The 22354-nt window shown below is 36.9% G+C and overlaps 3 protein-coding genes and 1 non-coding gene across 4 annotated transcripts; all 4 read left to right on the forward strand.

The window, feature by feature from the left end:
• Positions 1-133: 133 nt before the first annotated feature.
• On the forward strand, positions 134-1024 carry LOC120257164 (putative disease resistance protein RGA4). The gene has a single exon (XM_039264748.1). The coding sequence runs from the start codon at positions 134-136 to the stop codon at positions 1022-1024; it is 891 nt and encodes a 296-aa protein (XP_039120682.1).
• A 224-nt stretch (positions 1025-1248) lies between these two features.
• On the forward strand, positions 1249-5341 carry LOC120257167 (disease resistance protein RGA2-like). The gene is made up of 3 exons (XM_039264749.1): positions 1249-3630; positions 4480-4646; positions 4736-5341. The coding sequence occupies exon 1, from the start codon at positions 1267-1269 to the stop codon at positions 3196-3198; it is 1932 nt and encodes a 643-aa protein (XP_039120683.1). The 5' UTR covers positions 1249-1266; the 3' UTR covers positions 3199-3630; positions 4480-4646; positions 4736-5341.
• A 5984-nt stretch (positions 5342-11325) lies between these two features.
• On the forward strand, positions 11326-11975 carry LOC120257168 (serine/arginine-rich splicing factor SR45a-like). The gene has a single exon (XM_039264750.1). It carries the CDS (start codon positions 11385-11387, stop codon positions 11973-11975), a length of 591 nt encoding a protein of 196 aa, XP_039120684.1. The 5' UTR covers positions 11326-11384.
• A 738-nt stretch (positions 11976-12713) lies between these two features.
• On the forward strand, positions 12714-12852 carry LOC120257170. The gene has a single exon (XR_005535555.1). It is a non-coding gene; the product is annotated as a small nucleolar RNA Z247 (small nucleolar RNA).
• The last annotated feature ends 9502 nt before the right edge of the window (positions 12853-22354 follow it).

Here is a 22354-nt window from a genome sequence, read left to right on the forward strand (position 1 = left end):
AATGAATGAAAACAAAAATGTCACCCACATGTGTTTAGAGGAATAAATCAAAGGACCAAAAAGAACAAAAGGGTAACCAGAGTTTACTTTTCGCTACAAATCAGTTGACTCTCTGAAACTCCAGTCGGAAAGGATGGCGGTCGAAGCTATTCTTGTGAAAGCCTTGGGACTGATCATCGAGTTGACAGCACCTCCTGTCCTCCAATATCTGCGCCAAATTTGGGGAGGAGTTGATGGGGAGCTAGAGAAACTCAACAGGTATTTACTCCAAATCCAGCCTCTGGTTGAAGATGCAGAGGAGAGGCAGCTCATGGATCAGACTGTCAAGTCTTGGCTGATGCTGCTCAGAGATGCTGCCTATGATGCTGATGACATTCTCGACAAGGCCAACACACATGTCCTGCTCATCCAGCGCAAGGCTGAGTTTTACGGTCCCCTGAAAAGCAAGGTGCGTGACTTTTTCTCTCTTGATCATAACCCACTCCTGTTTCAACTTCAGTTGGGGCACAAGCTTAGAAGCATCAACCGAAGAATAGATGGTATCATAGAAGAGATGCACAAGTTCAATTTTAAGGTTGCAGACAACAACAATAACAACAACAGACCTTGGAGGAATAGGCCACCAACACATTCATATGTACCTAATTCAGAAGTGATTGGCAGAGATGAAGATAAAGAGAAAATGGTGGAGATTCTGATCCATGATCATTTTGAGGAGAAAGTGGCAGTGGTTTCCATTGTAGGTATGGGCGGTTTAGGCAAGACAACACTTGCTCAGTTGGTCTACGGAGATAAGAATGTGGAGAGACACTTCCAAATGCGCATATGGGTATGTGTCTCTGATGATTTTGATGTGGCAAAGCTTGCTAGAGACATCGTGCTCACCGCCTCTGAGAAATCTTATGTGGATACAAACATGGAGTTGTTACAGCGGGATCTACGGAAAGTCCTGGGGTATAAGAGGTATCTGCTTGTCTTAGATGATGTGTGGAATGAAAGATCACATGAAGTGGGATGCACTTAGACATCTGCTTCTTGATGGAGCAGAAGGAAGCAGAATATTAATGACCACACGCAATGAGAACTGCTCTAGGATAATGGGTGCACAGAAAATCTTATATTCTTCAGGGTTTATCAGAAGAAAGCTCCTGGGCTTTGTTCGAACAAAGAGCATTCATCACAAGTGTATCAAGACAACCGAAATTGGTAGAGATTGGTAAAAAGATTGTCAATAGGTGTAAAGGGTTACCTCTTGCAATACAGGTAATGGGGAGTCTCATGCAATCCAAGATTGAAGAAAGTCAATGGCAAGCTGTGTTAGATAATGAAATATGGGATATACCGCGTGCTACAGATAAAATCAGACCCGAATTGTGGCTAAGCTATGTTAATTTGCCTTCTGAAGTGAAGAAATGTTTTGCCTTTTGTGGCATATTCCCCAAGGATAGTTTAATTGAAGTAGATATGCTGGTTCAATTTTGGATCGCTTATGGGTTTATTCCATCTCAAACTGGAATTGATATAGAAGTTGAAGGCCATGAGATTTTTAGTGAATTGATATCCAGATCTCTTCTGCAAGATGTTAATATCCATGCCGCTGGCACCCATCTTTATATCTCTGTCAATAATAGGTATGAATGGCCAGGTGTTAGACTTTGCAAGATGCATGATCTCATCCATGACCTTGCTCAATTTGTTACTGGAGATGGGTGCTCCACATTGCCCAAAAAAAACGAATTCAAGAAAATTTCAAAAAGGGCCCGTCATTTCATATTAAAAGATGATGATGCAGAGTATTATATGGGTGATCGCCCCATTAATGGTCGCACTGCATTATCTGTCCAAAGAGGCTTCATTGGATTGTCAAAGTTGAAGTTGCTCAGAGTGTTAGAGTTGGGTTATGGAGCAAATGTTGACGAGCTGTCTACATCAATACAATATTTGCAGCATCTAAGATATCTCAATCTTTCTAGTACTAAAATAAGGGAACTACCAGAATCAATCTGTATGCTTGTAAATTTGCAGACATTGAATCTGAATGGTTGTGATCTACTTACTAAACTTCCCATGAGCATAGTGTACATGAACAGTCTTAGACATCTTCATCTTAGTGATTGTCCAAAACTAAAAATCATGCCGTCTGGTTTAAGTCGATTGCGTTGCTTGAAAACATTGACAAAATACATTGTCTCTGAGAAAGCTGGGAACAAGATTGGAGAGTTGAAGCATTGGAATCTTGACGGTGAACTTGGGTTGTATGACCTCCACAAGGTGAAGAATGTGGATGAGGCAAAAGAAGCTAATATGAGTAGCAGACAAAGAATTAATTCATTGTCCCTGTCTTGGGGAGCATCAGTGGAAAATGCAGAACAAGTGTTGGAAGCCCTGAAACCTCACGCTGCATTAAAAGTGCTCAGTTTGCTTGATTATCCGGGCACACAGTTTTCAACGTGGATTAGAGACGGACATCAACTTCAAAATCTTGTTAAGATCTTCCTACATAATTGCCAAGGATGCGAACAACTCCCACCCCTGGAGCAATTGCCTTGTCTTGAAGAACTCACTATTCGTAGAATGGATGGCATCAAATACATTATTAATAACACCACAGGCGATGCATTATCTTTATTCCCTGCATTGAGGACCCTTCACTTGTATGAAATGGCTAACCTGGAGGGGTGGTGTGTGGAGGAGGATAGAGAAACGGCTCCACCTATGTTTCCATGCCTTGCTGAGTTGGTAATAATTCGATGCCCGAAATTGACAACCATGCCACCACAAATTCCAACTCTCAAAGGGTTATTCATAACAGAATCATACTGCAGGACACAAATCGCACTCGTGTCCAAGGAGAAGGGGGTTTTCAAGCATTTGAATTCTCTTAAGCAGTTGAGTCTAACGAGATGTGAGGAGTTGGCTTTGCTGCTGGAAGACAAGGAGGAGACAAGACCCTTAAGCTCATCAATTCGTGATTTATGTATTAATGATTGCAGTCAGTTCTCATTATCAGTGGCTTTGCGTAACCTTACCTCTCTCGAAAGACTCTGGATGTATCATTTTGAAGAGCTGGTGTCCTGGCCGGATGAGCTGTTGCGAGATTCTGAGTCCCTCAGATGCTCTATATTTATGTTTTTGCAAGAATTTGACAGGTGCATCATCACAAGGAGATTGTGGTCTACCGTTTCTAGAGCATCTTGATGTTTCCAATTGTGATGCACTGTTAGAATTGCCCAAGTGCCCCTCATCACTCAAAAGCTTGTCTGTTGCCAATTGTCCAAGCATCAAATCTTTATGTTCAGATATGGGACACCTCACTTCATTTTTTAAACTAGAGTTTATCAAAATGCCCTGTGCTGGAGTCTCTGCCAGAAGGGATGCAAGGCCTCACTTCCCTTCAATATCTGTCTATTGAAGATTGTCCAGCGCTGAAATCATTCCCAGAAGGCCTCCAACAGTGGCTTCCAACTCTTAAAAGGCTTAAAATCAGTGGATGCCCTAAGCTAGAGAGGCGATGCAGTCCAGGAGGAGACTATTTCCACCTTGTCTCTAGCATCTCAAAGAGATTCATAAAAAGCAGCCCTAGAAGGACACTACTAGTACCTTGTATATAACATCATGAAAGCATAGATAGTAAGCCCTGTTCCTGCTTAAAGTAGTAGTACTCTCATGCTAAGTTATGAACAAATGCATTGCAATGAATTCTGTCCTTTTGGTGGCGATTTTCATCAGTTGTTTCACTTGCTTGCCTGCTTGATACATTTTGCACCTTTTGGTGCCACCTTCTAACTGCTATTATTTGGTTTTAATTTCTCTTTTATTTCTTTCGTTCTTTGAAAATATAATGAACAGAACATTTCTTTTATTAAATACTCATTGTCTTTGTCGAAGAATTTTACCTAAGACTTAAAGTTTATATGCATTCTTTTAGTAGAAGGATTTTTTTTTTTTCCTTTCATGATGAATTGAATCATGTAAAAGAAACGAAAACTAATAGTGTAAGGAACATAAATATCATGTCTTGCAGCATGTCATTAGTACTGTCTTTTCCCTTGTGTGTTTGTAATTAGAACAGTTGCTTTATTTTTTATTTTTTCAATAATTTCCCAGTATCTTATTTTCTCAATGGTTTATTAACAATCTATTTTGAAGAATGAGCAAAAGTTTTATGGGAGAAGAGGTGCATGGTTATTAGATCATGCACGTGAGACTAACAAAAAGGCCCTGAAGTTTGGAATAAGAATGAATGAAAAGATTTTCACTATTGGAAGTTAATAAGTTCAGTTTAGCAAGTGTGAATATGTTCTTTATTATTATTGTCTCAATATCACAATCAAAATTGTTAGGTATTCTTAATTAATAACATCTAGTTCAATTTGTCCTTCTTTCAAGCTTGATGTGTGCCTTTGTTTTATCTGTGCATGTTCATTGTGCTTCCTATGGTTAATTAACACTTGTTCTTGTTATCATTTCTTGGCTCAGGAAAACAGAGGAAAAGATGCATCTTTCCCAGTGATCTCATGTCTTTCAATGTACATAACTCTCGAGGTGTACTCTTGCTAGTTCTCATTTATTCAGCCTTCTTGAATTGATCTCATTCTCCAAACTTGCTTTCAGTCATTTTATCAGTTATTACACTGCACCAAGTGGTAATGTATTAATCCCAATAGTTCATGTGACTCGGTTATGGATTCAGGAGGTGGAGGAAATTTTGATAGTAGTGAATTGTTCTGTGCAGGGTCGCAGTTCATTCTCAAGAGGATGAGATGCCCAGCTGATTCATGTATTGTTTTACACGAGAATTTCAGGCTTTTCTCTTCAAAGAATTGGACTTGTCTTAGCTTGAATTTGCAATATGCTTGTGGCATAGTTGATGCTATCTGTGACTAAGCAAATCTCAAAATGATAAAGACTCAACATGCAAAGATAAAATCCCCCTGAAGAAATCAACAAATTGGCTTGTTTTTCCTGATCGAACTTCTTAGGAAGGATTTGGAGTTGTTGGTGGTTATTTCTTGGCAACAAGCTGAAAGTTCATTTCATTGTAGATGGATCCTCAGGTGCTGTTATTTGTCATTAGTGATCAGCAGAAGCTCATTGCTTGGAGAATCAAAGCCGTTGTTGCATGTTTTACCAATAGAATTAATGAGTTTGGGAAAGAAAAGAATTTCTCTTCTAAATTCAGAATCGATTACAAAAATTGTGTATTATTGATTCTGCTGGCCTTGTTTTCATTCATTTAATGAAAATTTGATTCTAGCTCCTTTATGAGAAATATAGACAATAAATCAATAATGCCAATACTGAATATGCCTATCCAAATGAAGGGTTGATGTTCTCACCATTTTCTTAGAGCCCATTGTCCACTTTCTTTGGTACTGTGCAAATTCAGTTCTCTTTTATTATTAATTGTTTTCTGTTTATCATCTTATGTTGTCTGTTTGTCCTTATAATTTGTTTGGGTCAGTTTGGTTAGGTTATGTTTTTATTGTGTTTTGCCTTCTTTTGTTTTTGTGTCATAATTAGTATGGTCACATGTTGGTCGGTCATTTTTTGTTTTGTGGTCACTCAGAGATATCGTCCCAACTATACTTGTTTATCTACTTTAACCAAAAAAATAAAGGATTATCTTATAATCATAAACATCTTATATTAGTTACAATAAAAGAATAATGGAAAGAATGTTAAACAAGTTTATTTGGATCATTAACCTCAGTTGCAAGCCTAATCTTAGAGTAAATGACGCCATAGTCAAAGCTATATATAAAAATTTTAATAAACTATATAAGAAAATAAAAATAAAAATTATATGATAAATCAAAGTTTTATATTATGAGAATGGCGAACCGGTTGACTCAAGGTCGAATCTCTTGTCGATAATACTGTTTCAGTATTGTGCGTGAACTAAATAGTATAAATCTTGTAGTAATATTATTCATTTAATATTCATGGGTTTCATGTGGGAGGATGTCTTTTCTCTTCCCTTCGGAGTCGCATGGTATAGGATATATGAACTCTCTTTGATTTTTTTAAAATATTTTTTTAGGCGTGCACATAGTAAGACTCTAATTGCTCTCATGTAACGTTTGGCCTAATTAATAAATTAATAGAGGGTCATTAAGCTGCCATACCTGCCTATTACCCCTTTGTGGGTGTTGTTTGTCTCTTTTGTCAAAAGAAAAAAAAAACAATTTTTTATAATAATAATAATAATAATAATAATAATTCCTCTGCATCTTCATTATTGGTTTATGCTTTTCTACTTTATGATCTATATAAAGTAGGAAAAACAATGACCATTAATTACGGGTATTATGAAAAATTTATTTTACTTATCTGCCAAAAAATTATCTATGCCTTTAATATGTTCTATATGAACTCTAAAACCATTTCCTATACTACCATATGCTGATCGAAGGCTATTGTAGGTCCTGTTTCTGTTAGAGTATTTATCTTATTTCCTCCAAAAATACTACATATATCACTATTGTTTTCACTATCATTAATATCCACAATAACTATATCAATTTTTTTTTTGGCTAATTTTAATTCTTAGTACATATTTAATCTTTCCATTTTAACCTTATCACTTATACATTCTTGGTCATAATGATATCTACTACACATATAACTTATGAATTTTTATATAGCCTCAATATTGACCCTCAGCTTCCTTGCCTGTTGTGTGGAATAGGAAGGCAATTGATGCAACATCTTTTTGGCAATGCAGGACAAGTTGGCAATGCTTGCTCTTGGTTGAGCACATGACTGGAATGTATCTTCAAAGCATTAGGGACTTTCATGAAGGAACATGGCTCAAGTATATTCAGGATGTTGGTGGGGCAAATAGGCCCATGGCTGCTTTACTTGCCACCACGTCTTGGGCGATTTGGAAAGCAAGATGTGATCAAATCTTAGAAAGAGGAGTTTTAATACTTAGCAAACTGTTGCGTATGTTATGAAAGTAGCCACCGAGTATGCCAAGAATTCAAGAGCCAATGTCAGGGAAGTTTTGTCTAGCTCTATATTTCTTTGGTCCACTACTTTGTTTTGTGATGCATCTTGGAGTGACTTTGTTGGGCCTTGTGGCCTTGGTTTTGTAGTTATGTTGGCGGGCGTTCTGACTTTGAATCTGAATACCAATTTTCGAGCGGAGTTGGTAGCCCTTGAGCATGGTTTAAATGCCTGCAAGGATATGAATGTGAAGCTAGACCATGTTGTTTGCAATTGTCTTGAAATTGTGGAGATGGTGAACCAAGGTGACAGCTGCACTGGCTGGAGATATGAGGAGGAACTTTGCATAATTCAGCATATATTGAACAACAACAACAATTTTACTCTAGAGTACATCCCTAGAGACCTTAATGGAGTTGTCGATGTTCTTGCTAATCAAGCTCGCCTTAACTCGGGTGTTTCCTTGTTCCATCAAGGATGTGATCTTCCGCTGAGGGCAACCACTGCTTATGGACTTAGCTTCTAAGCAATGTCTTGTGTGTTTGGTTTTTCTTTTTTCTTTTTAAGCTGTCTAGCTCTCTTTCAAAAAATAAAATAAAATCTTTATGTTCAGATATGGAACACCTCACTTCATTATCCCGATTAGTGTTATTTGAATGTCCCGTGCTAGAGTCTCTGCCAGAAGAAATGCAAGGCCTTACTTTGCTTCAATATCTATATATTGAAGGTTGTCCAGTGTTGAAGTCATATCCAGAAGGTCTCCAACAGCGACTTCCTACTTTTAAATGGCTTAACATCAATAGATGCCCTAAGCTAGATAGGCGATGCAGCCCAAGAGGAGACTATTTCCACCTTGTCTCTAACATCTCAGAAAGAGATATAAAAAGCATCCCCAGGAGGACACGATTAGCACCTTGTCTTTAACATCATAAAAACATAAATAGTAAGTAAGTACTATTACTGTTTAAAGTAGCACTACTCCTGTGTAAGTTATGAACAACTACATTACCACACATTCTTTACTTTTGGTAGCGATTTTCATTAGTGGTATTGCTTGCTTCAAACAATTTTTAATACGGGCAAGTTATACCACACTCTCTTTTTATTATTAGATCTCATACATTCATTAAAAGAGACTCAAATTTTTGACCTCCTGTTAACAAATCAAGTTTCTTATTGTTTAGCTTTTGCGGTAGTGACACTTCATATGTTAATATTTCAACAAACATGTTTTATAAGGTGCCTCAAATTTTTAGTGTATTTTTATGTTGTAATTTCTCTTCTATTTCACTTAGTTTATTTATAATTATTGTCACTTTCCTATTTTTGCTTTACTTTCTCTCCATTGTGGAGTACATGAACAATATTTTCCGCCTCCTTAACTAATTTTGAAACTAGAAATATCAACACCACATTTATCACCCAGGAGATATCATTGTGATTGTGAGTCCTCTAGATGTAGAGAATAAGGTTAGCACAAAAATGTAAACAAGATAATATTCTCTATGTTATTTCTTTTTTTTTTTTTTACTTTACTATTTTTTTCCTCAAATTGCAAACACTCTAATTTTTTTTAATGAAAGAACACTCTAATTTCATTTTTTTTTAATGAAAAAACACTCTAATTTTTTTAAAAAAAGTAATAAAGCATTTCTTTTATTAAATGCCCATTGTCTTTGTCAAACAATTTAACCTAGGAAGTTTATTTGCATTCCTCGCCATTGTTTTCTTTGGATGGGAAAATTAAGGGATTTTTTTTTCTTTCAATCTGCAATCTATATTTGTATCATGATGAGTTGAATCGTGTAAACATACTACTAGTGTAAAAAAACCATAATTGGAATGTCTTGGAGTACGTCATTACTACTGCCTTCCCTTATGTGTTCATAAGTACACTAGCTGTATTTTTTTTAATAATTTCCCAACATCTTATATTCTCAGTGATCTATTTATTAACAGTTTTGAAGAATGAGCAAGTGTTTTGCAGGAGAAGAGAAGCATATGGTTATTAGATCATGTACCTAGCATTACCAAAAAGGCCCCGAAAGCCTACAATTAGAATGCATCAAAATAGGTTCACTACAAATATTAATTAGTTCAGTAAGCAAGTGTGATGCTGGGTGTCATACCTGTGAATATGTTCTTTATTATTATTGCCTCAAGATCACAATCACACAATTGCAAGGTATTCTTAATAAACCTAGTTCTATTTGTCCTTCTTTCAAGCTTGATGTGTGCCTTTTTTTGTCCATGCTTATTGTGCTTCCTATGGTTAATAAACACTTGCTCTTGTTATCATAACTTGGCATAGGAAAATAGAGGAAAAGATACATCTGTCCCAGTGATCTCATATCTTTCAATGTACATAATTCTTGAGTTGCACTCTTGCTAGTTCTCAATTATGCTGCTTCCCTGGATTGATCTCATTGCCCAAACCAGTTTCTGTTGGAATGATTGAAGAATTCAAAGATTATGCTGCTGAAGATGCTATTGAAGATCAAGAGCTGGAGATCATCAATTGAGGTTTGAAGAGTCAAAGTTGTTAGTTTAGTTAGTTGGGTTTATTGGAGGGAACTGTAGAATCAAAATAAAGTGTCCAGATTGTATCATCTGCTTTTGTGTGTGAGTTCGAGGCATTGTGGGTCTTTGTTTAAGCTGGTTTGATCTAGTCTATTTATTCTGGGTCAAGTGTCCTTGCTTTGTGTCAGCCTTTATGAAAAGGCATGTATGGTGTACTGAACTATATAGTGATAGTGTGATGTGTGTGGATGACTTATTTGGATGATTGAATCTCAGTGTTGTGTTACTGTTTCTCTTCTTCCTATGAATTCTCTCTTCTTCTGTAATCCTCTCCTATGATTGTTTGATTTTTTACAGCCATCAAATTAGTATCAGAGCTTGTTGAAGACCTCTTAAAGCTTTCTTGTTCATGATGAGTTCAAGCAGTATGACTTCTAGCAGTTGTTCCCCAAGTTTCTCTCAATCCTCTGTTCCTCAATTTAATGGTGAAGACTATGAGTATTGGAATATCATGATGAAGACTTTGTTTAGGTATAATGGTCTATGGGAAGTAGTTGAAGAGGGTTTTGTTTATATATAAATAATATAACGCATGTCCTAATAAAATTCGATGTCCTAATGGAAATCAAATTCCAATTTAATTTAAATTCTAATATATTACAAGATTATCCTTGAGAACACATATCTCGAAGCGATCTCAAATCTTAGGATAGCCAAACACACATCCCAAGACGATCTTAAGTTTCATGTAGCCTGAGGGAAGATCTCGAGGCAATGGGAGAAATGCAAATCCTGAAGCACTTGAGTACGCATCCCGAGGTAGGGTGAATTTTTTTAAAAAAAATAATAAAAAAATAAATAATGAATATATAATGAAAAAAATAATAAATAATAAATAATGAAAATAATAATAATAAAATAATAATAAAATAATAAAAATAAAATAATAATAATAAAATAATAATAAAATAATAAAAATAAAATAATAAAATAATAACAAAATAATAAATAAAATGCGAATAATAAAATAATAAAAAAAATAAAATAAAAAAAATATAAAATAATAAATAAAAAAATTCGAAATTTAAATTTTTAAATTTGAAAAATAAAAATAAATAAAAAAATTCGAAATTTAAATTTTTAAATTTGAAATTATTTTAAAAAATATATATTAAAATAATAATAATAATAATAATAATAATAATAATAATATAAAAAAATGGGGATAACAACCCGATCTTACCTTTATCTCACGGGGAGTGGGGGGTTTTGGGATTAAAAAAAATAATTAAAAATTAAGAGAAGAAAAAGAAGATAATAATAAAAATAATAATAATAATAATAAAAATTTCAAATTTAAATATATTTGATCCAATCGATTTGACGGAGGTTAGTTAAAAGGATAAGAAAAATTTAAAATTCTATCACTTCGTTGTGATTTGACGGGTGAGTTGAAGAGATAAGATGGAGGCTTCTTTTTTAAAAAGAGGAAAGGAACCACCAGAGGAAAAAAAAAATTTTTGGGGAGAAAGGATTCAGAAATAAAAAATCAGAGGAAAAAAAAAGTCAAGAAACAAAAAAGGTTCTTTAATTTCTCTCTTGTTTTATTCATATATATATATATATATATAAAAGAGATTTGCTCGCCGTTCGTGGCCGGGGCCGATGCTACTCTTCATCGCCGCAGCATGCTTGGATGGCTGAGATAATGCCGCCAAGCATGCTGCTATCGCCGCTCATCGCCGTTACTTGTTCGCCGCTGCTGCAAAAGAAAAGCTAAAAGTCATTAGATCTCTGTCATGAGATTTCAAAAAAATAGATCAGATTTTTTCCTTTTCTCAAGACCCTTTCCCTCTTCTTCGGCATCGGAGTCTCTCATGCTTCTAGGGTTTCTCTTCAATACCTAACTAAAGATGTCGCAAACAAAGGAAGTTGGGTATACTTCTCGATCCATCACACCTCCGCCGAAAAGACACAGTCGATCGCGGTTATCATCGAGGTCGAGAGTTAGGAGCCGTTCTAGGAGTCAAGATGTTGATGGCGCCTGGAATCCTGGAAACAACTTGTACGTCACAGGCTTATCGACAAGAGTTACTAGCAATGACCTTGAGAAGTACTTTAACAAGGAAGGGAAGGTTTTGGAGTGTCATGTGGTTATAAATCCTCGCACAAGGGAATCTCGTGGATTTGGTTTTGTTATGATGGAGACCATGAAGGATGCAGACCGCTGTGTCAAGTACCTGAACCGTTATGTACTGGAAGGCCGTTTGATCAAGGTTGAAAAGGCAAAAAGAAGCCGTGGAAGAACGCCGACCCCTGGAAAATATCGCGGTGCGAGAGAAGTGAGAGGTCGTGGTCATAGACGCTCATGGAGCTACTCACCTTATCGACCTCGGGATAGAGGCCGGTCTCGTCCCGTTCGCATTCAAGGGGTCTGCGGGAGCGATCTCGCTCACCTTATGCAAGTGAACCTTGTTAGATATAATTGGCATACATGTATCTAAAGATAGAAGGATAAGATTAGGAATGAATGTTAGATATAATTGGCATGAATGTATCTAAAGATAGAAGGATAAGATTAGGAAGGCTTAAGATAGGAATGCATCCCCTGATCTCTCGTAACTACCATGTAATCTTAAGCCGCGTTTTGCCGGCTATATTAACAAAGGTATGCGGCCTCGTGAGAGGTGAGAACGCTTCACCAAAATTCACATGGTACCAGAGCCCTCTCCTCATAGATACATCTGTTAAAAGCCATGAGCCCATCCTCTTCTTCAGCTTTGATCGGCGGATCGCCGTTTGGTGTGCCGGTGACAGAGAAGCTAGGAAAGAACAACTATATACTATGGAAAGCACAAGTTCTTCCGGCCATCAGGGGAGCCCAGATGTTTGGGTATCTCGACAGCACCACCACAGTCCCCACGAAGGAGATTGACGTGAAGCAAGGTGACAAGATGGTCAAGGGGACGAATCCAGAATATGTCCGGTGGATAACTGAAGACCAACAGGTTCTCGGTTATCTGATGACGACCCTGACGCACGACATCCTAACACAAGTGGTGTCGGTCACGACGGCAGAGCAGCTATGGAAGACCCTCGAGGAAATCTTCTCCTCGAAGGGCCGTGCGCGGTCCATCAACACCCGGATCGCGCTATCAACTACAAAGAAAGGTAATATGTCTGTTAGTGAATACATAACCAAAATGAAAGCTTTAGGTGATGAGATGGCGACCGGAGGAAAACCACTCGATGAAGAAGACATCGTGGTATACATGATCGCCGGACTCGATGCTGATTTCGAGCCGGTGGTGTCGGCTCTCGCTGCTTCAAAGGAGCCGGTCACTGTGGCAGAACTCTATGGGCAACTGCTGGGGTTTGAAGGAAGGCATGATCTTCGGCAAGGAACATATCAAGTCTCAGCAAATTCTGCTTTCTTTGGGAGAGGCGAAAATTAACGCGGTCGTAGGCGAGGTCAGGGCTATCCTGGCAACAACCCTGGTCGTGGTCACAGCAATGGACAAGCACCGTCGAGAGGATGAGGAGGTGAGCGGCCAACATGCCAGCTCTGCGGCAAGATGGGACACACAGTTGGCACCTGCTGGCACCGCTTTAATCACGATTTTGTCCCACAAGAAAAGGCAGCCAATTCTGCTCATCAGTCCTATGGAATTGATACGAATTGGTACGTCGATACAGGCACAACAGATCATGTCACGGGTGAACTCGACAAGTTAAACATACGAGAGAAATATCATGGTGGAGATCAGATCCAAACAGCCAATGGCTCAGGTATGCGCATTAGTTATACTGGTCACACTCAATACGATACTCCCCATCGTAAATTCCATCTTAATAATATTCTTTATTCACCCGATGCAAGAAAAAACCTAATATCTGATTGTCGTTTCTCTGCTAACAATCATGCATTCTTTGAGATTCATTCAAAATTCTTTTTGATTAAGGATCTAATCACGCAGAGAATTCTGCTTCGAGGTAAACGTGAGGGCGGCCTATACATCCTACCACCCTCATCCACATCCAACACGCAGAAGCAGGCTTTCAGCATCACAAAACCTTCCTTGACTAGGTGGCATGATAGGCTAGGTCATCCATCTCAGGCTATTGTTCAGCAAGTTATCTCTAAGAATAAACTTTTGTATTCCGGTGAGTCCAATAATGAGTCGGTGTGTGATGCCTGTCAACAGGCAAAGAGTCATCAACTCCCCTATCCTGTGTCATCTAGTGTCTCTGTTGCTCCTCTAGAACTTGTTTTTTCTGATGTTTGGGGTCCTGCTCCAGATTCTGTGGGCAATAAAAAATATTATGTGAGTTTTGTTGATGATTATAGCAAGTTTACTTGGATATATTTGCTTAAACATAAGTCTGATGTCTTGCAAAAGTTTCACGAATTCCAAGCTCTCGTAGAACGACTTCTAGATCGAAAAATCATTGCCATACAGAGTGATTGGGGAGGTGAGTATGAAAAATTAAATTCCTACTTCTCCAAAATAGGCATCACACACCATGTCTCCTGTCCCCACTCACATCAACAAAATGGTTCTGCCGAAAGAAAACACCGACACATTGTGGAAGTTGGCCTATCCCTTCTTGCCCATGCCGCCATGCCGCTCAAGTTCTGGGATGAGGCTTTTACACTGCCACATATCTGATTAATCGTACCCCACCATACTCCTCCAATTCTCTACACCTCTAGAAAGGTTGTTTAAAAAAAAACCAGACTATTCCACGCTTCGTGTCTTTGGGTGTGCATGTTGGCCTAATTTACGACCATACAACTCTAGAAAACTAGAATTTCGGTCTCAACAATGTGTCTTTCTTGGCTACAGCCCTATGCACAAAGGGTATAAGTGCTTACATGTCTCCACGGGTAGAGTTTATATCTCTCGTGATGAAAACATTTTTCCCTTCACTAAACTCCATCCCAACGCCGGTGCTCTCCTTCGCTCCGAAATTCTCTCTTTTTCACATTTACTTCCCAGTCCTGATCAAGGGGGTGCAGTATTGAGTGATCAGTTAATTAGTGTGCATACTAACCCTCCTGATGTGACTAATATTTCTTGTGAAAATGTGGCAGTCTTTTATCAAAATTATGAGCAAAATTCACATGAAATTATGGAGCATGATGGTGCTGGACACAAGGATGATATCCCAGGTGAATCGCCTCTGAGATTGCCAACGCAGATGTCGGGTTCAGCGCCCATCTTCCCTGGCGTGAGTGCGACGGCGTCCTCTACCAATCAGGGAGATGTGCCCGGTACGGATGACGCAGTGCAACATCCCTCTACAGCACATATTCCCTCAGGAACAGAAGCAGCTGGATCATTTGCGGTCTCTAGGTCGGCTCGACCACACACTCAGTCACAAAGTGGGATCATCAAGCCCAAAGTCTATACTGATGGCCAAATCAGGTATAATTTCCTCACCATTTCAACCGAACCACCCACAAAGTGTTGATGAAGCACTAACAGATGAAAAGTGGAAGGAAGCCATGGACTGTGAATATGGTGCATTGATCAAGAACAAAACTTGGCACCTTGTACCTGCTAGAGAAGGAAGAAATATAATTGACTGCAAATGGGTTTACAAGATCAAAAAAAGGGCTGATGGATCTCTTGACAGGTACAAAGCCCGTCTAGTCGCAAAAGGGTTTAAGCAAAGATATGGAATTGACTACGAGGATACATTTAGTCCCGTAGTTAAAGCTGCAACTATTCGAGTGGTTCTGTCTATTGCAGTTAGCAGAGGATGGTATCTCAGGCAACTAGATGTACAGAATGCGTTTCTTCATGGTGTTCTTGAGGAGGAAGTCTATATGAAGCAACCTTCAGGATATGAAGACAAATCGATGCCACATCATGTGCTTAAGTTAGACAAGGCTATCTATGGCCTTAAACAAGCGCCAAGGGCATGGTTTGAAAGGTTAAGCCACAAATTACAGCAACTTGGTTTTATTTCCTCTAAAGCTGATACTTCACTGTTCTTTTATAACAAGGGATTAGTTACAATGTTTCTGTTAGTGTATGTGGATGATATTATAGTGGCTAGTTCCTCACAAGGTGCAGTAACAACTTTACTCAAAGATCTTGCAACAGAATTTGCTCTAAAGGATCTTGGTGACTTGCATTATTTCCTTGGAATCGAGGTGTCAAAGACAAAAGATGGTATTTTGTTGTCACAAAATAAATACATGGCAGACTTGCTCAAGAAGGTAAATATGTTACATCGTAAACCCGGGTGACTCCACTGTGTACATCGGGAAAAATTATCAACTGCAGACAAGGAGAAGTTCTTGGACCGGAAGACTCAACACGTTATAGAAGTGTGGTAGGTGCACTTCGATATCTAACCCTTACCGGTCGGACATCTCATTTCCCAGTGAACAAAGTTTGTCGGTTTCTTGATCACCAACAACGAGATCATCTGGACAGCGAGTTAAAAAGAATACTCGGATATCCGCAACATACTCTTGGTACTGGTTTGAAGATCAAGAAAGAGTCTTCTACATTAATTAGTGCTTTCTCTGACGCTGACTGGGCAGGAAGTGTTGATGATCGTCGCTCAACAAGCGGTTTTGCGATTTTCCTTGGATGTAATCTAGTATCTTGGAGTGCACGAAAGCAAGCTACGGTATCTAGATCAAGTACGTGATCGAGTACAAGTCACTAGCAAATGCAACAGTAGAAATAATCTGGATCCAAACCCTGTTGCAAGAAATGAAGATTCCCGGTCCACCGGCAGCTCATATTTGGTGTGATAACATTGGGGCAACCTATACATGCGCAAAATCCGAGTGTTCCATGCTAGAACAAAACACATAGAGGTTGAATATCACTTTGTGCGCGAAAGAGTGGCACAAAGACTTTTGGAAGTAAGGTTCATCTCAACTAATGATCAAGTTGCTGATGGATTCACAAAGGCTTTGTGTAGTCGTAAGCTAGAAATGTTTAAATACAATCTCAACTTATGTAAGTTATGATTGAAGGGGGATGTTAGATATAATTGGCATACATGTATCTAAAGATAGAAGGATAAGATTAGGAATGAATGTTAGATATAATTTGCATGAATGTATCTAAAGATAGAAGGATAAGATTAGGAAGGCTCAAGATAGGAATGCATCCCCTGATCTCTCGTAACTACCATGTAATCTTAAGCCGCGTTTTGCCGGCTATATTAACAAAGGTATGCGGCCTCGTGAGAGGTGAGAACGCTTCACCAAAATTCACAAACCTAACAGAAGACGCAGGGAGAGGTCTGTGTCAGCAACCAGTGATGGAAAACACCGATCAGATGAACAGGTATGCAAGCACTTTTCATGCAACCCTCTGCCTTATGCATCATCTTTGCTTTCGATCGGTAAGATGTTTAAAACTAGCATGTTTCTTGTCATGCGGAAATACTAAGCACCGCGCTCAATGTGTTGATTATCAGTTAGGCCTGTTACTTGAAAGAAGTTAATTTGCGACAAACGGCTCGTTTGGTTTGTTATTATTAGAACTCTATTGTGCTGGTTGGAAGTTTGTTGTCTTCAATATTTGGAATCTTTATTTGGTGTGCAATCCATGCTCGGCTTGAATTCAATATCCATGAATTCGATACCCATTAAAAAAAAAAAACTACCGGTCATGCATACTCACGTGAATCAATTTAAAAAATATATATATATATAAAGTGGCCGGGCCCACCATTAGTAAATAATGAATATGGTTCCATATATATATGTTTGTATTCACGTGCCATGCATGTATATATAAAAAAAAAAATCACATGCTATAGTCTTGAAACATGCATGCATGGGAAGAGATATAAAAATAATAATAATAATGATATTATTATTATTATTATTATATGCATGCGCATGTTCATGGCAACAAATATATATAATGAGAAAAAAAAACAATGATGATGAAGCATGCATACACGCATGGCATATAAAAATGATGACTGAAATAATGAGAAGCATGCAAACAAAAAAATGGTAAATGATGCAAAAAAAAAATAAAATAAAATGAGAAGTATTAAATATATTTGAGAAAACATGTCATATGGGCATTCAAATATGCAGACATGCATAAAGAGGTGGCCACCGTTAATAAATAAATATATATATATATATATATATATATATATATATAAAGGCATGCATAGTATACGTGCATGAAAGCAAAAAATAATAACAATAATAATAGCAAAATGCCTACGTTTATGAGATGAGAAATAGAAAAAGTACGGAATAAAAATATAGTGGGCCCATCATGAAAAAGACATAAATGTAAAAAAAAAAAGAAATAAAAAAAAATGATGAATGATGAAAAGTTTGCATGCAAATTCATGAGGAAGCATGCAAATATATATATATATATATATATATATATACAATGAGAAGGCATGCATACATGTGTGGCAGAATGCATCACCATGCATATGAGAATACATCCCAGAGTGCAGGCCTACCATAAGAGAAAGAATACAAGTACGGATATTGTTCAGTATTTGAACAACATTTCCTTATATCCAAAGTAGCATCATGGGTTAGTCAATAATTAAAATTTTCAACCCAAAGGCAGTAATAAATTTCAAAGCGATAATGAGATGCCTATCGCATACAACAGCAAAGCATGTAATGCGATGATAAGGCATAAATAGTAGTGACTTATTCATTTCAAGACAACAATAAGCCACGCAACGCAATAACAAAATCACTCGGTCAAAAAACATAATAAGAATGTTCCATTCCCGAAGGATGGAAACGAGATATATATATATATTTCTCCTAAGATCATAGTGAGAAAGACATTTCAAAAATGATAATGAAATATGCAATGTCCTGACAAAGCACAAGCAGTGGCGAATCTCAAGGCAATAACGAGATCTAAAAATGGCAATAAAGGCATATCTGTGGCGGGGAAACGCAGTTGACAAAGGCACGAGCGTGGCAATGATAAATATATATATATATATATATAAGTGATGTAATAAATATTTTTATATAATAAAATAACAAGTTTCATAATTCGTGAATCTTCTTGCTTTTACTTGTACTTTTGCCCTTAATCGGAGGTTCCTAAGATTTCTAATCTGGGGTAATTAATAATAGGGGCTTGCCCCTATTAGGAATGAAAGAACCCACACAAAACAAATACGATATTTGTGCTTCGATATATCGTCTGGTGTCTTTTCATGATGCCGGATGCATATTTTTGATCCCACAGGTTTTTCTGAAGAAGAAGCAAAGGTTACTGAAAACAAACAGAAAGATGCACATGCCTTGCTTCTTATTCAGCAGGGAGTGCATCCTTCTTTGTTTTCTAGAATTGCAGGTGCCAACACTGCTAAGGAGGCATGGGATGCTCTAAAAATTCAATATCAAGAGAGTCCAAAAATCAAGGCTTTGAGGATTTAGGCATTAAGACAGTCTTTTGAAAATTTGCACAGAAAAGAGAGTGAAAGTGTTCAAACTTACATAGCAAGAGTGAATGATCTTGTTAATCAAATGAAAATCCCAGAAGATCAAATACCTGAAACTCTTGCTGTTGGGAAGGTCCTTAGAAGCTTAGGACCAAAGTACAGTTTTGTTGTTACTGCAATTGGTGAAGCTAAAGATCTCACAAAGCTTACCATGGATAAATTGGCAGGTTCACTTGAAGCTCATGAATCCTTGTTAATAAGCCAAGATGATACTCCTACTAAGAAGGCCCTAATAATTAACTCAGAAGACAAGGCTCTTATTATGAAAGGAGAGTCAGCTAGTGAACCAAATTGGCATTATAATCATGGCAGAGGGAGAAATTTTTCAAGAGGTAGAGGAAGAAGCTTCAGTAAAGGCAGAGGTAGATTTGGTAGTGATGTTTTCATAGAAGGAAATCAGAGCAACAATTGTGGAGACCAAAGTAGCCAAGTGAATTTTTAGAGGCCTGGAAGAGGTAGCTTCAGAAATATTCAATGTTTTCATTGGAAAAAATTTGGTCACATACAAGAAAATTGCTGGTTTAAGACAGAAAATGGGAGAAGGCTCAAGTTCTAATAGTAAAAAAATGTAAGTGATGAAGGTGGAAGCATATTTATCGTGTATAATGAAACAGAAGTGCCAGAACCTTCAGTTTGACTGCTTGATAGTGGATGCTCAACCCACATGACAGGAAGAAAAGAATTATTTTGCAAATTAGAGGAAAATCAAAGACATGTGGTCAAGCTGGGAGACAACAAAGAAATCCAAGTTGCAGGAAAGGGTTCAATTGCAGTAACTACAGAAAATGGCAAAACTAGATTAATTCACAATGTCCAATTTGTGCCTAATTTGGCTCATAATCTTCTCAGCGTGGGTCAATTAGTCACAAATGGTTATCACTTGATGTTTGGTAATGGAGTGTGTAAAATAGTTGATGGAAAAACTGGTGATCAAGTGATGATTGTGAATCAAAACAAAAACAACTTATATCCAGTTGAATTCTCACAATTTGAACAGTCACATATTGCTATATCAGAAGAGGAAAATTCTCTACTGTGGCATGATAGATATGGTCATTTAAATTTTCAGAGCCTTCGAGTGTTGAATCAGAAGAAGATGGTCATTATTTACCCAAAGTAAAACAAATTGGAAGATGTGAACCATGCATACTTGGAAAATTGTCTAGGCAACCATTTATTCCTGGAAGGTCTTGGAGGCTAAAGAAAAGCTACAACTGGTGCATTATGATTTGTGTGGACCTATGCAAGAAAATTCACTCGGAGGAGCCAGGTACTTCTTATTGTTTATTGATGATTTTAGTAGAATGAGTTGGATCTATTTCATTAAGAACAAATATGAAGTCTTTACCTGTTTCAAAAAATTCTTGGCACTAGTTGAAAGACAATCCAGTAAAAAATTAAAGGTGTTGAGAACAGATAGAGGAGGTGAATACATGTCTCATGAATTTAAATTGTTTTGTGAAAATTATGGGATCAAGCATGAATTTACTGCTCCATATTCCCCTCAGCAAAATGGTGTTGATGAGAGGAAAAATAAAACATTAGTTGAAAGGGCCAGAAGCATGTTAAACAACAAACATTTACCAACTGGTTTTTTGGGTTGAGCCTGTCTTTACAGCAGTATACTTGTCAAATTTATCTCCCACTAAAGAAGTCATGAATAGAACTCCATATGAAGCTTGGTTTGGAATCAAACCTAATTTGTCACATTTAAAAATTTTTGGGTGTATTGCTTATACGAAAATTCCAACACAAAAATTACAGAAGCTTGATCTTAGAGCTCAGAAATGTATTTTGTTGGTTACTGCATTGATTCTAAAGCATACACACTATTTGATCCTCTCTCTGGTAAAATTGTTATTAGCAGGGACATAATTTTTTATGAACAAAATGTTGGGAGTGGGGTACAGATAATGCAGTTACGCATAGAGTTGTCTTACCAAGTGTTCCATCTGTTCATGACAATGCTGGCAACAACTCAATTGGTGATGTTGAAATTAATGATAATAGAAGAGAAACAGAATCTACAGACAGAACCAATACATAAACTCAAAATATAATAACTCAATCTTTTGCTTTCACTCCATGATCCTTTTCTTAGGGTTGACTGTTCACTCCATGTTTAGTAGATCTCTATATTTTTCTATATTTTGTTTTCAATCTTATACTTCTGAATTTTTTGTGCTTTTCTCTTTCATAATAAATGTGGTTTATTTAAAAAAAATTCACAATTTTATTTCAACCTTAATTAGGTTTATTTGTACCATAATTTGGTAGGTGACAACCAAAATTTGCTAATTTGTGTGAAGAGAGTTTTCAAATAAGTTCATAGAGTGTAAACCTCCATTCATGTTACCAAATTGCGAAGTAGAATTATTATTAAAACTAAAGAAGATCATGTGTTCTACCAAATTCTAAGATAGGTTTCACTAGCTATGCGAACATTGGGCTGGCTTAATGGTTAAAGCACTTCATTCGGTCACGAGTTCAAATTTCACCATGCATTTGGTGAGCAAAGGTCCCTTGTGTATCAGTGTATGTGTGGTGGGTGTCCCTCCATACACATGGTGCCACAAAGGATCCTTGCAATGGGAACAAGTTTGTTTGTAGTGTGGATAATGACATATGGCAAGACAATCAATTCTCAGTTGTCACTTTTGTGCTTCTAGTATTTGTCCAAAAGAAAGAAAGAAAAAATCATTACCTATTCCTAATTCATATGTAATTTTAGTGTTGCATGTGATGTAGACAGTTCTTTTAAAAAATGATACTACTTTCTTTTGGATCCATCCTAGTTAGATGAACATAGAAGGCAAACAATTGTTTTCTTTTTTTCCCCATAGGCAACAAGTGTCCTCACTTAAAGTACGAAGATGCACTAGTTATGATAGCTTATAAACTCCCTTAAAGACTTATAAACTCAGCAAAACATCACAGTGAGACAATGAAAATTCACCGTGTCAGTAATTATCGATCCTTATATATTAATTTGAGTGTTTTGCCCTTTTGACTCTAACAATATATTTGATTATTTTAATGGCCTAGGGCCATCACATCAGTGCCCGATCAACACATTGGTGCTGATTGGATTGATGATTGGGTGGGTATTTTAAAAGCATATCATTAGTTTTTTTTTTTTTTGCATTTTTGCAGTTTTGCCCCTCTTTTTTTATAATTATTTAAATTGCATATTTGTGACTCTTTTAACTCAATTTTTTTTAAAAAAAATATTAATAAAATAGAATATATTATTTGAAATTAGAATTATTATTATTATTATTATTAACCTGAGAATTATTATAGTGAGAATTATTTCAAATTATTTTATTAATATTTTGATTTTTATTAGAGTGAAAATTATTTAAGTTATTATTATTATTATTAAAATATTATT

The sequence above is a fragment of the Dioscorea cayenensis genome, unplaced genomic scaffold (assembly GCF_009730915.1).
Source record: "Dioscorea cayenensis subsp. rotundata cultivar TDr96_F1 unplaced genomic scaffold, TDr96_F1_v2_PseudoChromosome.rev07_lg8_w22 25.fasta BLBR01001920.1, whole genome shotgun sequence".
In the NCBI taxonomy this organism is placed as follows: Eukaryota; Viridiplantae; Streptophyta; class Magnoliopsida; order Dioscoreales; family Dioscoreaceae; genus Dioscorea; species Dioscorea cayenensis.